General features: G+C 34.4%; 2 protein-coding genes across 2 annotated transcripts; one reads left to right on the top strand and one right to left on the bottom strand.

The window, feature by feature from the left end:
• Positions 1 to 486: 486 nt before the first annotated feature.
• LOC105364418 (protein-associating with the carboxyl-terminal domain of ezrin) lies at positions 487 to 2,949 on the top strand. Its single transcript, XM_011502330.1, has 6 exons — positions 487 to 777; positions 914 to 1,364; positions 1,461 to 1,632; positions 1,728 to 1,864; positions 2,012 to 2,620; positions 2,663 to 2,949. Exons 1-6 carry the CDS (start codon positions 583 to 585, stop codon positions 2,947 to 2,949), a joined length of 1,851 nt encoding a protein of 616 aa, XP_011500632.1. The 5' UTR covers positions 487 to 582.
• A 2,124-nt stretch (positions 2,950 to 5,073) lies between these two features.
• Positions 5,074 to 14,750, bottom strand: LOC105364417 (glutamate receptor ionotropic, kainate 3-like; the record flags this gene model as incomplete). The annotated part of the gene is made up of 13 exons (XM_011502329.1): positions 5,074 to 5,223; positions 5,390 to 5,536; positions 5,774 to 5,883; positions 6,360 to 6,588; positions 6,764 to 6,962; positions 8,025 to 8,386; positions 8,970 to 9,185; positions 10,266 to 10,460; positions 12,044 to 12,352; positions 12,519 to 12,660; positions 12,757 to 12,914; positions 13,575 to 13,786; positions 14,525 to 14,750. Coding segments are annotated over 13 exons (2,655 nt in total), but the record flags the coding sequence as incomplete, so codon positions are not given.
• Positions 14,751 to 15,692: the final 942 nt, after the last annotated feature.

Below are 15,692 nucleotides of genomic sequence, written 5' to 3'. Positions count from 1 at the left end.
TCGATCTGAAATCAATCAAATAATAATATACATTTTATATAATATATTAATATAGACAAATAAATGAGCGTTCACGCGTGTATGTATAAAAAAAAATATCAGCTGCATTTTATAATTCATAAATGCAATGACGATAATCGATAATGGCTAATGCAATTATTAAATATTTGTAATTTCTCCCCGATCCATCCCCCCCCCCCCCCTTTACGTACGAAACGTTATACATGATAAATTAAAAATCAATTTTTTTTTTTTTGTTTTGCTCTTTTTTACCTCGTAAAAGTAAAGTGAACGTCATAAGTCGCCGATGCATGGGAGAAAAATAATATCGTATTAAAGAGAGAGAGAGAGAGAGAGAGAGAGAGAGAGAGAGAGAGAGAGAGAGAGAGTAGGTAAAATGTTTATTGGTAAGAAGCGCCAAACCAACATAATCACAATACAGAAACTATTTTTATCCACGTTAGATGTGTGGGAAAACCCACCGGAGTATGTATATGCATTGCAATGATAACGATCGAATGTTAAGCAGCGTTGGACGAAATTCTACATCGTGGGAAATTCGTTGTTAAAGCATTGCCCATAATGGGAAACGAAAAAAGTGTCTTGAAAGGCTTGGAAATCGACGATAAAGCGCTGGAAATCACTGATTTCTGGACGCATCACAGCTCAAAAATTCAAGGACCTAACCCCCAAAATTTGTCAATATTCATTAGCGAGCCTTCCTTACATTCTGATGCGAGCTTTGGTAAACCGTCACCTTTAGAAAAAGCAGCGAAAGTACGTTTCATTTGGCGCATTGATGTGTTGTCAAATTCGTAATCGATATATACACACCATATTAACAATTCTTTGACGTTGGCAATATTACAATTTCATTTTATTCCCATGTAACAGTTTTGTCATTCTGTTTTAGAATTTGATGGTTCATCGCCATCCATATATACTTAAGTACGTGTCTTCTTGGTCGAAGGGTAGCAAGTTCTTCCTTGCCACGGAGGAGGTGAAGCCTCTTGTACAGGTCATAGGCACTCAGACTACGTTGCAAATTTGCGTTGGTTTATATAGTATATTGGGAGCTCTCCTTTTCCTTCACCAAAAGGCCTCGAGCTCTCATAACAATGTCTGCAGTAGCTCTATTTATGTGACGTCGGAGGGCGGTTGGAAATTGGGAGGCTTAGAATATCTGTGTCAAATTTCAGAATTAAATCTAATGTACCTCAGAAAAATAAAGATGTATCGCTATGAAAATGCAATATCGCCTGATGAGGAAACGTCGATACAGACCATTTCAGATAATCCGTCTGCCATCGACAAATATGCATTCGCTGTATTGGCGGAAGACGTCTTAAAGATAAAAAATGAAGGTAAAGCGTCCCATATGAGAAATAGCGCATAAGAAATATTTGCCATTACGTCTCTTCAAGTTGACAAAACTCCTAATTGTATAAAATTTTTTGCAGACGATGTTCCTGGTTTAAGTGAATTTAAACAACTGTGTAAAGAGAAATTAAAAGACACTACGCTCGATTGTCTAGTTCACCATCCATTTTTCAATCATAACTTCATGAATATCTATGCATTTTTAACGGAATTGCCTTTAAAAAATGAAAACGAGAAGGAAGAATTCTTTTCGTAAGTATCTTTATGCTTCGTGCTTCGAGGCTTCGATCCGAACGATTCAGTTCGCATTGCTTCTACACGCGCTCATAATATTGTAATTGTTGCAGTAAATTAGTCTCGCAATTGCAAAATTTTCCTGAGAAAATTGTCGCCGAGCAGCTTGGAAAATTACTATTATCACGAATGGTCCTATTAGATGCGACAGCTCAAACGAAATTTCTTCCCATTATTTTAAAGCCAAAAGGTGAGAAGATTAGATACAAATTTATTTCATCAGCCATACTTCAAACGCAAATCATCCTTTCAAAACGCAAATCCATTTGTCATTATTAACAATAAGAACATTAACGATACTTTGGTGAATAACGTTGGCCCGTCCGTTGCTTCGCAGAAAATGACGATGACTCCGGCCTCCTATCCATTTCTACCTTTCAAGCGTGCCTCGTCCCGCAGCTACTCCAAGTCTTTTGTGTTCGCGACACTCCCATCAGGTTATTATTGCTGTTGCATTTGCATCTGTTCGTGAAAACATTTCAAATAGAGGATCTGAGGCACCGCGTGTTACCGGAACTCCTCGTTGGTATCAAAGACACGGACGATTACTTGGTAAGCACTACCCTGCGCGCCCTTGCCGACCTCGTGCCGATTCTTGGCGCAGCCACGGTCATTGGCGGCAACAGGGGGAAGCTCTTCACCGACGGTCGTCCCAACAAACACCAAAGGAACAAGAAGAACCGTCACGTAAGGTTCAGCAGCCCCTGCAAGAGCGTAAATACGACGAGCAGCCCGATAGGTCCCGAAATGACGGGGTTATGTTTGCCCGAGAGGCCGTCGCCCGACGGCGGCGAGGATAAATCAGAGACCAACTTCAGCTTCGCCGAGGAGGAGAATTGGTCTGACTGGGATGCTCAGGAGAACGAATCGGAGGGTGCTGCCGTAACAGAGTCCGGTGAGCTGGTGCTGACGGATGAGTACGTCGACGTCGATAGGGAGGACAAGCCGACGAGTATTATGCCTGTGGCGTCTGCAGTCCCGCTACCGCTCACGTCCACGAGGTACCCCAAGAAGCCGATAATCTCGGACATCTCGGAGCTGGATATCAAGCATCTGAAGCCGATGAACGAGAACGCGGAAGATATCGACTTTTTCACCGACATGGAGCCCGTCATACAAAAGACACAGACTCTGCGGCTAGATGAGGCAGACGAGATAGAGACCGAGACAAAGAAGGTCTTTAATGTCAGTTTGGCGCCAACGGCCACGGAAGTCGAAGGCGACGGCTGGACCGACGGCGACCTCGACGACTGGGACGTGGAGAATAAATGCTAACGCTCGCGTTTTTAGAGAGCCGTCGTGAATGAGAAATATGCATTTAGGTTTCTTCGTAGGATGAGAGAGACCAAGAGCTGCTGGACTAATATTGCAAAGAATTTCGCTTTAATGGAATAGATTAATGAAGCATCAGTCATGCCTATTGTCACTTTCAAAATATAATATAATTAATAATTATTGGCAATGATCGAAACAATTATAAGAAATATATTTTCCAAACTGTACTTCAATAAAGATTGATTGTAAAATTAGTTAAAAAAAGAAATATTTTGTTGAGACATTCGTGTAGATTATACGTAGTGAAAAGTATCGAAGGAAAAACTTTCTTTTCGACTATGTTTCAATTTTTTTTAATAGTAATCATAGCGAAGTCGTCATATTGAACGACCGTGTTTGTACATATTATCATGCGATTTAGTGATGATTCGTTTGATATGAAATACGTGTATTATAATGTTTTATTATTATTATTATTATTATTATAGTAAAGCAGCGTGTCCTTACGTATCAGATATTCTTATCGTTACCGCCACGCTACGAATAAAGTGTATTTTCTTTTCACCTGCATAAGTAAAAGTAAACATTTTTTCTTCTGTACATAAATAATTTTTCATGCATGTCTAGATAGATAGATAGATAGATAGATAAAACTGCATATCGAATTTATAATTAAAAGCGTACGTTTTATTTATTACAAAAAACAATGTTTATGGTTAGAGTGTAAATTTATTTATTTATAAAGTAAAGCGAAAACAGTACCGATTATATAAAAAGCTATTCTAATAAAAAAAATTATGAAGAAAAAAGCTTATTTTTTCTTGCTAAGAATACCACCGTAATGAAATATAATATAAGCTTCATAAAACCATTGACTATTTCACTTGCGTAAAAACTAATTGACATGTATCTACTTTACAAATTTTGTAACAGATTTATTTTGTCAATTTTTTTCCCTTGCCTACTAATAAATTGAAAAGGAAAGCTTGGAAGTGATTTCTTTCCCTTTGCGCACTCGTTATTTTTAACTAACGAGTCTATTAATGATAAATTCTAAAATCATTCGAATAGTTACAGTCAATTATTGTTAACTTGATTTTAATGTTTGCGTGCGTGCGTGCGTGCGTGCGTGTATGTATACATATATATATATATATATATATATATATATATATGCATATTAAATATTTTACAAATCTTTTTATGAAAGAAATTTATATGTAATTATGGAACATATGAAATTGTCCATTTTTTTTTACAAATAATAAACAATAAAATAATTTGAATTTGAATAATTTGATAAATGTGATGATTTATTCAAACCTGTTCAAACATATTTATCGGAATACTTATATACTTAGAATGAAATTTCTTTATATTTCATTATAACTATGGCTGTATTGATAATTTTACGTAAGTGTAGACTTTTAGCAACACAATTATATTTTGAATTAGGAATAAATTTAACAATTTAATATTAATTAATATTAATAAAAAAAAAAATATATATATATATATATATATATATATATATATAATAATAATAATAATAATAATAATAATAATAAATAAATAAATAAATAAATAAATAAAATGTATTATTTTCTAATTCCTTAAAGTTATAACAATATTAGATATTGAACGCGAATATTAAATGAAAAATACGATTTCAAATAGCGAAATGCATAATATAGAGAAAAGGAGAGAGAAAAATATCGTTTAAGTAAATTTTTCCCCGTTAAAAATTTACAGCACATGTATGTTATCAGCAAAGAATTTCTTATCAATCCAAATTAATCCCTATGATTTTATATAATAATGACAATAAATACGAATGTTCAAATGCGTCTATTTGCATAAAAAGATTGATTAATTCATAACTCTGTATCAATTGCTTTTAATTTTGTCGTTAATAATTTAAACGTTATATTAAATATACGCTATGCTATACTATAAACAAATTGTACAACGAATTATGCCTCGCCTTTTAATAAGTTTACCATTATAAAATTACTTATACAATAAGAAAGAGGTAATCGGCAAATGATTGAAAAGAGAGATAAAGTTCAAATGTCGGTTCGCCCTAATTACCGCCAATGTAATAAATTTGCTTTTATTGGCAAATTAAGCTTGAGTTGTCATTGTATAATTACACGAATAGACACCACCAGTTACGTTTGATTCCGTTGATTTATTTCGTCTTAGCACTGGTTTAACGGCTTTGGACTTTGTTATTTGCTTCATTTCGGATGAGAACATATTTATAAAGCTGGCCTGCGACAAGGAGAAAAATTATAATAATATTATATGCAAATTATTGCTATTTAACGGATATTTGGATAAATAGGCCGATATTATGTAATTTAGAATTTTCTTTGACGGGCAATTGCTACGTATTCTCGTACGTATCGATATTTTGACTTTTGGCGAAGCAATTTACCTTTTCCTTCTTGGAAGTCATCTGCACGTGGCGACAAAATTCCCATAATGTCGTTGCGCAGGACAATGCAATGCCGATTCCCAAAACTGAAAAAACCCCGGCGAGTTGCTCCAAGTTCATGGCAGCTGGTGTATTGGAATTTGAGCTCTTGGTCGCCCGGGTGATTGCATTTGTAAAAATAAAGAACAAGTAAAACGATTCGATTAATCTCTCTCTCTCTCTCTCGCTCTCTCTCTCTCGCTCTCTTTACGTATTAATTGAGGAATAAGACGAATAAGACGCTTACGTCTTCACGATAATCCACGCTAATATTTCAATCTAATATTATTGTACATTGAGAAATAATGATCCAATGTTTATTAATAATTGTATGTTGCAACTTACAAAACAAACCGCGCCCTTCTCCTTCCACCATTTATTGTAAAACTCCATGATGATAAGCTTTTCTTGAAGTACTGAAATGGCTCTACTTATTTGCTGATGGTACTCAAAATCTAGAAAGGTATTTCATTTCAGTTTGGTTTTCAGTAGGCTGGAGGGGTATTGCAGAAATAGAGAATTTTGTACACCAAGGGATAATCGAAGCTTATAAAACCATTCGTATTCGATAAATGGACCCACGTCTAGAAATATTTTTAAATATCCATCGACGAATATTGTGACTCGATGGATGCTATGATTTTATTAAAACGACATATTCAAATAAGCATTTTACCAAGGTTCGGATAATTTTTAATAACTTATCAAATGCGCCTATTATTACGATTAGGAGAATTCGAGGTTGCCAAAGTGCGTGTTTAGCGCTCATTGTTAAGCGATAATGAATATTGAGTATGATAAATTCGAATGTAACTGGAACTGGAATTACATTTCTCGCGTTTCGGCATTTTCCAATTGCAACGTCAGCAGTGTACAAAATACCCTATACCCATGTGGTTATTGGGGTTAAACGTTAATTTCAATATCTCACTTTTGGCATAAGCAATGGCGTAGGACTTTTGGTCGATGAGTGGACCGGCTTGTTCCAAGTCGCATTCTCGATACTGAATGTACTCGATCGACGACGATTCCATTATAAAGGCGTAATTTTCCGTTTTCGCCAAGTGGATCGCCTGATCGTTGGACGTCACCATCCACTTTTCCCACTCCTTCGATTTCATCTTTTCGGCGAGTCCTCGGTGCTTTGGATTTTTCGAGCTCTAATGGCACGGGCGACGTTTGTTTTCTCTCATTAATCCCTCGTAATTTTACGCATTTATGCCTAAACGGCAATTATACTTCTAACGTTGCTCGCTTCACCACTCACAATACTTGTTGTGATAATGCTTGGTAAATCGAGACGCCAACGCAAAAGTTATTTATCGGCTAACCTACCTGAAAATACATAAAGGTCGATCCATCCTTTTTTGCTCCAAATTTAATAGCCGTTTGATTATACAAGTCCTCGATGCCCCTAACCACTTTAACGGGACTCTCGATAGTTAAAAACGCGGTCAAATTGGCCGTGTAAGTCGATACGATGATTAAGCAGAAAAACCACCAGCAGCCAGCCAAGGTTCTCGTAGATTTCGATCTGTAACGTTAATACTCGTGTGAAATTTGTCTCTTAACTCTTTGAATGAAATTTTTTACGTCTTTCTCATACAAAACTAGTGTGAAATTTGTCTCTTAACTCTTTGAATGAAATTTTTTACGTCTTTCTCATACAAAACTAGGTATATACACATACGCACGCACGCGCATCTCTATCTATCTCTATCTCTCTCTCTCTCTGTGCGTTTGCGTATTTGTGTGTGTGTGTGAAATGTGAAGAAAATAAATACTTTCTCCGTCGAGTTATTTTTTTTTTTTACGACCAAAGTAATTACACTTTTAATCTCTAAATGCATTAAAGCGATTTCGCGTTATACGAATTGACCATTTTGATAAGTTTCCTGTGAAATGTTTTTCATCATTAATTTTGTGTTTATTGAGCTGTATTTGCGTCGCGCTATCACAATTCATATTAACGCGAAAAAGACTTAGGAAATAATGTAGAACAAAATAAAAATAAAAAGTTTGAAATATTCTATATAATCGAGTTAATGTGATTGAAAGTAATGGCGATTAGAATAGTTAAAGATGCTGAAAATTCATTAATACTGTCAATAATTATCAATACTGCGCGTATAAAGCTTGTTATTTCTGGCTTAATATTGCATGACAATTATTTTTTGATATTACGCTGCCGTATGATATTCCATACATATACGAATCGCGCATAAAACTTTGCTCAAACTTTTTGGCCACTGCAGCCAATCTGGCAAACGTCAACGTATTAACAATAATCGAGATTACAGGTAATATAACGGTGGACCTTAATAATCTGCTGCTCCATCCTACACCTGGGATTCATCATTATTATCATTATTATCATTATTATCCTTCTTGCCGATATTGGAAATCGCCTCCGAGCAGCACTCCAACGAACCAGGGAGAAAGCGTCGTTTAACCTACTAAAACTAACCCTACCTAATCGTCTAATCGCCACGTTAAGTTTACCAATGGCTTATGAATCACGTGGCATTGCGCCCAATATCTACGTGGTTAATTGCAATTGTTAATTTGTATTGAATGTAAGCTGAAGCAAACTAACATGGGCGCGATCTCCGAGCCCTGCTGCATTATGGCGCCGATGGTGAACCAGAACGAATTGGTTATGGTGAATTGATTCTGCAGCTCGTTGGGCTCCTCGATGCAGGGATACGTGTTGTTCCACTCGGCAGGACTCACACGGCCCAGGACGAAGAATAGCAGCGAGACGAAAATGAAGATGAGCGCCAGGTAGATCCAGACGTAAGAGTGAAAGGTCGCGAGGAAGGAGAAGTGGGTACGCGGAGCTTTCATCGGCTTCTTGTACAAGATGCTCATCCCGAGATTCCAAAAAGCCGTGGAAAAGTCGACGCAAAGCTCACGCTCCTCGGTTATGGTCAGGTCCGTGATGGCCATTTGCATTTTCTATAATTCAGATGCAGCTTGTAAAGCTCAAGCTCGAAGAGGGAGTCTCCTACCAATGGGGCTGACTCTGATGTAAACTTCGTGCCCGAGCTCACCGATCGTTAGCTTCTTAAAGTCTTATAAACGTCGAGGAATTTTTCTTCTCTCCGTCCCCTTTTTACCAACGAGGTCGTCTCAACGATCACTCTACGAGACCTCGTTGGCCTTTAAATAATCGTCAATGATTTTACCGAGCCGATACACGAGGACAATGTCGCCCCGACAGTTTACACAAACTAACATGAAACGTGCGAAATAAATGTTAAAAAGTAAGAGTAATGTAGAATAGAATAAGGTAGGCGCGTTTCGCAGTAATATAATAATAATAAGATGATAATTATTGAATTAAATTTGACTTGAATTAAATATATATTTAACGACTCGAGAAACAGGCGAATCTTTCTTAATTGAACGCCCGTATATCGCAAAATTTGTGTAATTTATATACTGAATGTCGAACGAAGCATTGACATTTAATGCGTTTAATGTCGATCGATACGATTAATTTTATTGGCCATTCCAAGCCCCATAATAATACACTTACCCCGCTTAAGATTTTTTCCATCATACCAGTGCAAATGCACTGGCCGTTTAGGGTTTTATTGCAGACGCCATTTTGCGAATCATCCTGCACGTAAAATGTGTAATTAAAGCCAATCATTCGGCTAAGTTCCTTGATAATGTCAATGACGAAGCCTTCGTATCTATCATTGCCCTCCAAGCTCTTTGAGAAGTTCACTCTCATTGCATATGGCGGATTCTGTATAATGTACAAGCATTGCTTCAATAATGAGATAGTGATTAAAGGAAAGCGAAATGCCAATAAACAACGTATGTAAACTTCTTATTTAAGCACGTACATTCATAATGGCTCTTTCTCACTTGTCCCGAAGAGTGCCATTGCAGATCGCTATTCTAATGAATTTTTCAAATTTGTAAATCATTCGAGAGCTCCACTTCCTCGTTACGGTTAATACAACTAAATAATAAGAAGAAATACGGCAATAAAAATGCAAATGGTCCATTGCTGTATTGACGAAAAATCAAACCCCATGGATTTACGACTAAGTAATGCGTTACCTATCAATCGTGCAATTAAATTGTAAATTAAAAAAGATTTTAATTGACAAATAATGACAATAATTATCATTATAGATGATCATTCCTTAACGTGGAAGTGGAGAATTTCAAGACCTACAGACCGAGACTTATGCAATTAGTCTTAAATGCACGTGAAAATGCAGGACGAATAATAAATTAACATTGGAATGATATTTTTTATTCCAATTAAATAATGCTATTATGCTTATTTAACAGTTAGCTTATTATAATTGGTGGCAACCATTTTTACGATGTTCCACCATAGTTCAATCATAATTTGTTGCTCCATTAACGCAAATAATAAGAAAAATGTGCGTAAATAGAGTGGCACTCGTGTCTAATAAATTCGCCAAAAATTGGGATTAACCGAATCGCTAAAATGGTTTGTTTGCACTGACTTTCATTCCTGCATTACTTAGTTTATCAAGCTTATAGAGATTCTTATAGAGATTTCACGATAATTTGGTTAAAAAAAAAAAAAAAAAAATTTTAATCACATTAGATATTTCGGCGATTTGTTTATTGAAAAGCACAGCCTTTGAACCGCATTGGTATTTCACGAAATATTTTTATATACAAAATTCATTATTGAATTACAAATGCTTAAAATAGTAATAATATTTCGCTAAGAAATCAATTAAATTAAATGTATTCTATTGAAAGTTTCCCCCCCCCCGCCCCCGTAAACATGTAATTTCTTTGCTACGACGAATAACTAAATTTAAAAAATTTACTTTACCAATGTAATTAAAACATTAAAGTGCTTCGTCTTTATTTCATTGATTACGTGAAGATCATCGAATCCAGTATCCGGATTCCAAGTGCCAATTTTCGTAATCCCAGATTTATGAAAATTTAGAATATCCAACTTAAATCTCCTTCGGCGTCCATCGCTGTCGAGCATCACCGGCCCTGTTAAACCGTTTACTGTATTCTGAAAAAATATTTTCAAAATATTCAACATTAATACCACGCATATTATTTATTTACCTACCTATTTATCTATTTATCCTAAGAATAATTATCGTATATTATTATTCTCGTTGTTATATTAATTTTTAACAGTATTTACCAAATGACAATTGTACTAAGATCATAAGAGGACTCTCTGAGAAAGGATAAAGTACTCCTACGTAAAGATATAAATGACAATTTAGTTATTATCTTTAACAATGTTCATTGGATTTATTAAGCAAAGCCGAGAAATTTACTATTATTTTGAGTTCTTGAAAGACATGATAAGCAAAATAATGTTTCTAAAAATTATTTGCAAATATTCCATTTCTTAAAAGTATTCATATAAATTCATAAAAATTGTAATAATTATGTATTAATCATGAATATATCTTTAAAATAATGAACATCCGATGCCAGAACGATGATTAAGATTATGAAATTAAAATTTTCAATGAATATCTGCAAGCGACATTACAATTATCAACTTTGAAATACTAAACTTTCATCTTTGATATGATTCGTGCAAAGTTTTTATTTACATATTTACATAATGTATTTATTCAAGAATTTGGAGTAAAAATTATTAATTTCCCTAAATTAATATCATCGAAATTATAGAATAAGCCTTGTGTATTTCATATATGATTAATAATAATTATATGAAAGATATTAGAAAAATTTGCTAATTTTAAAATTTAAAATGAATACACTCGTTTACATTACAAAATCTTAACGTTCAATTGTGAATTTCATAACATTTAAAAAATTTATTATATACATATATCTCAATTTTTTCTTTTCTTTTGTTTTGCTAATCAGATTGTATTATTCAATATTAAAAACGATAGATAATTCATATATTTCTTCGTATTAATTTTAATAAACCGATAATATCACTTACATTATAAAGGTTATTCATTATAATTTTTCATCCATTTTGATCGATTTAGATTTAAAAGAATATTTTGTCGACGAGTATTAAACAGAAAGTAATATATTGAAATTAATATTTACAGACTTCCATCGGAATTTTGATATATATTTATACTATTGTACTAAAAATAAATTTAATTATTTCAACGGATAGAATATGCATTACTCTTTACACCAAACTTTATTATATATTATTGGTTTTTGAACGACTATATCTTAATTTTACATTCTTTAAATAAAAGTAATAATCGTTTCTTTACGTTAGTTGTTGATATTTTGCACAATTTTTTCGAATACATTTGATACTGCATAAGTATCCTTGATATTAAGGATGGACGTGGAAGGCATCAACAATAAAGCAACCGAGTCTGCAGAATTCGTACAAGCACACTTGCGTGCGTTTGTGCCATGAGAAAAAAAGAAAAAAAAAAGAAAAAAAAAGAAAAGAGAAAAGAAAAAAATGGTTGTTCTTGTTTTTTTTTTTTTTTTTTTTTTTTTTTTTTTTTTCTTTTTTTTTTCTTTTTTTTCATTAAATTATCGTCGAGATTGGTTTTGTGCAAAGTCAATAACAATGATTATTAATGATAAGATACGTGTAATATAAAGCAGCGGTTATATCACACTCACGTATAGGATGTAATTGCGCAAACTAAGTCCATGACGCCAAGGTTCGATGTTGGGATATTTAGATGACAATTTCTTGCCAGTTATCTCGTATTCGTAAGCGAGATCCTTATATCCTTGGGCAAAAAAGATCACGGCATCGAACATTAAAGCGTCGGACATCCGTAGCTGCTCCACCTTCTCAATCTCAAAGTCATCGAAACGACTGCTTACGAATTCTTTGACGAAAGGATTATCAGGATCCACCAGTCTTAAGCCATTTATATTCACACCTGAGAATTGATACGAACGCAAATCGAGACTTTGCAGATCCTGCGAATAGCAAATTAATTCCCTTCGTTGGTCTATTCCTCTGATATCGCAGGTCCACGGTTCATTATCAAATTTAAAACAATCGCGTCAAGTTGAATAACCAACTGCTGGCTATCACTATGATAAATTCGCAATGAGAAATAATATTAGAAAAAGCGAAACTCACCAACGACGTAATAAAGTAATGGTACGACTCTGTCATCATACCGACTTCTTGCGTTTCTTTCAATATTTGTGAGAGATGCTCGGGCGAGCAGTCGATTACAAGGCTCCTGATATTCTTTTCTTTTGCTATCAGCAATGGCTCGCTAAAATCACACGTGTTCGTATAAATAGCGACCTCGGTCATTATTTACGAAATCATTCGACATTTAAGCCGATCAAACAAATAATAATCTACCCACCTGTAGTTCGGCCCATTACCCAATCTAATAGCATAAACTGGATATGCAAATGGACCATACATTTTTAGAAGCTGATTTAAGTTCAAGAAATGATCGGTATTCTCATAGAGTATCAAAAACGATGTCCAATTAAGTCTCTCGACGACCTTTACGTACACCTAGGCATTAATTACTATAAAACTAAGTACATTGTAGTATCGTAGATGAGGGCAATTTTCGTTTAAGTATAATTTTTCATTACGATCGATCGACTAATAATGGCCAAATAATACGATTAAAATTACTTATTATCGTCACGCCGCCGATTGAAATATCCGATTGAAAGCAAAAAAATCTAATTCACTTTATTTATTGGTACCAGTTTAAAAAGATCTAGACCGCCGGGAAGAGCGAAATGTTGGTTCTCGTGTTACGAAAATCGCCAACTCCTGTGTCAGTCCCTTTCTCAAATAGCATTGTAAATGTTATAAATAAAGCCTTTACGTAAGCTACGTCTCTATTATAATCCCTAATATTGTTCGATAATCCGTTTATTAATTTTAATAGTCAGCTAATGCTGATCTCCTATCTTTGTGGTTAGCCGTTTTCGATTAGCCGAAATCATTATACATTTGCAATAAGAATTAGCAACCTACGACTGCCAAAGCTGCTCAAATAAATATAAAATTTTGTAATTGAAAAGGTGCTTCTATTTCATGAATCATCAACATTAACAACGGCTACGATCAACGATCTCATCAATGCACCTCATCTTCGATTAATCATAAAATAATAATTATAAATTAATCATAAACATAATACTAATACATTATCCTTACTGTTGACAATACTTCTTGATCTGGATAAAGGTTTATCGTCCTCGATCTGTCGTGATTCGCTTGTCGATTTATCACAATATGCGGTATATCGTGTAATTCGCACAGACCATCGATGTAACTTGCGCTAATTTTATTTTGCGGTCCAATGATCGCTGAAAGTCCATCCTCATTATTTGCCATAATTTTATTTCTATGCCCCGACAGTTCTTCAACTTCAAAATAAAGAAATAACAGAAAAAATAGCACCTAATTTGTAATAATATTTACATTGATTTTGAGATATTTTTTTTTTTTTTTTTTTTTTTTTTTTTTTTTTTTTTATTTGCAATATACCATCTTTCTCTTGCTCTTGCTCCCTTTACACCACTCGCGCGCGATAGAATTTTTAATCATACATAATTAGAAAATTTAAGGTCCGACGTCTCGTCGATAAGTATTTCACATAGAATCTCCATTATCAATGACAACATCGTCAATATTACGTGAAACGTTATATTAGAAATATATAAATAACTAAGCGCTTAACAAAAAAAAAAAAAAAAAAAAAAAAAAAAAAAAAAATTATACGATGTTTGACATGACCGTAGTAAGTAGATATAATTTCTCGTTGCGCGGGATTACATTGCATATATTGAATATCCGTAAAATTAGTCGTAAAATTTTATATCAATTGGATTTTATTATTCATGTGCTAGCGTATGGGATGATTTTATAAACTTTATTGATGTATTAATGAAATATGAAATAATTTGTGCCTCGTTATCCATACATTAAATCGCTTGTTCGGTCAGCACAACTTATAACTTTTTTTAATCATTAAGCTCAAGAATATTTCATCCAAACATATTAAAGAATGCCAATGTACTTTAAATGCCGCCTTCGTCACTATCTATGCGCATTAAAAGTAGAGAAAAAATAAATAAATAAGTGTATGGCAATGGCGTACGAACCTTTGTTAAAAACGTTATCCATATCCTCATCGAGTTCCATCACCAATGCCGCAAATTTTATAAAATGAAAAACGTCGCAGTTTATTCCGCTCCTGCACTCGCTGATCATATCGCATATTTGACGATTATAAATGCATTCGTTTATCGTCCGAATTGCGAGGGAAAAAGCCTTGCGCCTCTGAACATCCTTACCAAACAGTCCACCTGCAACGCCGCCGTCGTATTTTCATTCGTAGTCGTTAGCGTTAATTTAACGGCGAGTATTGACGAGATCGTGCAATTTCAACACTCGCCGAGGCATTAATTGCCAATTTTCTGCCACAGGGCAATCACATTTTGCCCTTAGACAATACATAAGTTTATTTGAAATTTCCCACGCTATTGTTAATAATAGCAGCGCCCTATCGACAAATGTAATAAAGGATTCTGTCGCGTAATATTTTTTACATTATGATAATGCGTAAGTCATTGTGAAGCCAACTACCGATAAGACGGCTACTGTAATAAATAATAAATAATTAAATGAAAAACGAAAATGAGGATTGACGTAGCGTTATTGATGAGATACGTTCATAATTTCATAATAAAGAAACTATCGTCTTTCGAAAATTTGTAAAATCCCTCGATGAAAAATCAGTGCCAAGTGAAAATATTTTATAAAGTATTTTAATTGATTAATTGATCTGAGCCTTATTCTCTAAGGATTTAACGCTGGCCTTTGAAAATGCCAAGCGAAGAGCTAACAATATACGATACATCGGTAATTTAAAAGGAAATATTAGTTTGTCGGAGCAGACAATCGTACCTTTTACGACTACCGAAAGCATTTAATATTACCAACTCGACATTTCGAGACTTTTCTTTTACGTTAAAGCAGTTTCTAATGTTAAAGCTATATTTATCGCTCTGACTTTTGTAACGCGAAGTATAGATGCTCTACGTCAATCAACGCCTTTAACGTATTAGTGACTCCATTTCTTAATACGTCGTAAAGACTTTTGAAGATTTTCGTCCGAGCTTTTCCCTACCCTTTAACATCCGTCTCGACCAATCTTATTATTTATGTAACGACTTTTCTCTTCGGACCCGCGCCTGTCTTTCTCTCCCTCCCGCTACGTATTTCAAAATCGCGTCCTCGTCATTTTACTCGATATTTTTAATTCATCAA

Source organism: Ceratosolen solmsi, unplaced genomic scaffold, assembly GCF_000503995.2.
Source record: "Ceratosolen solmsi marchali unplaced genomic scaffold, CerSol_1.0 scaffold31, whole genome shotgun sequence".
In the NCBI taxonomy this organism is placed as follows: domain Eukaryota; kingdom Metazoa; phylum Arthropoda; class Insecta; order Hymenoptera; family Agaonidae; genus Ceratosolen; species Ceratosolen solmsi.
The sequence above is the reverse complement of the archived record's forward strand: the minus strand, read 5'-3'. Positions and strand labels throughout refer to the sequence as shown.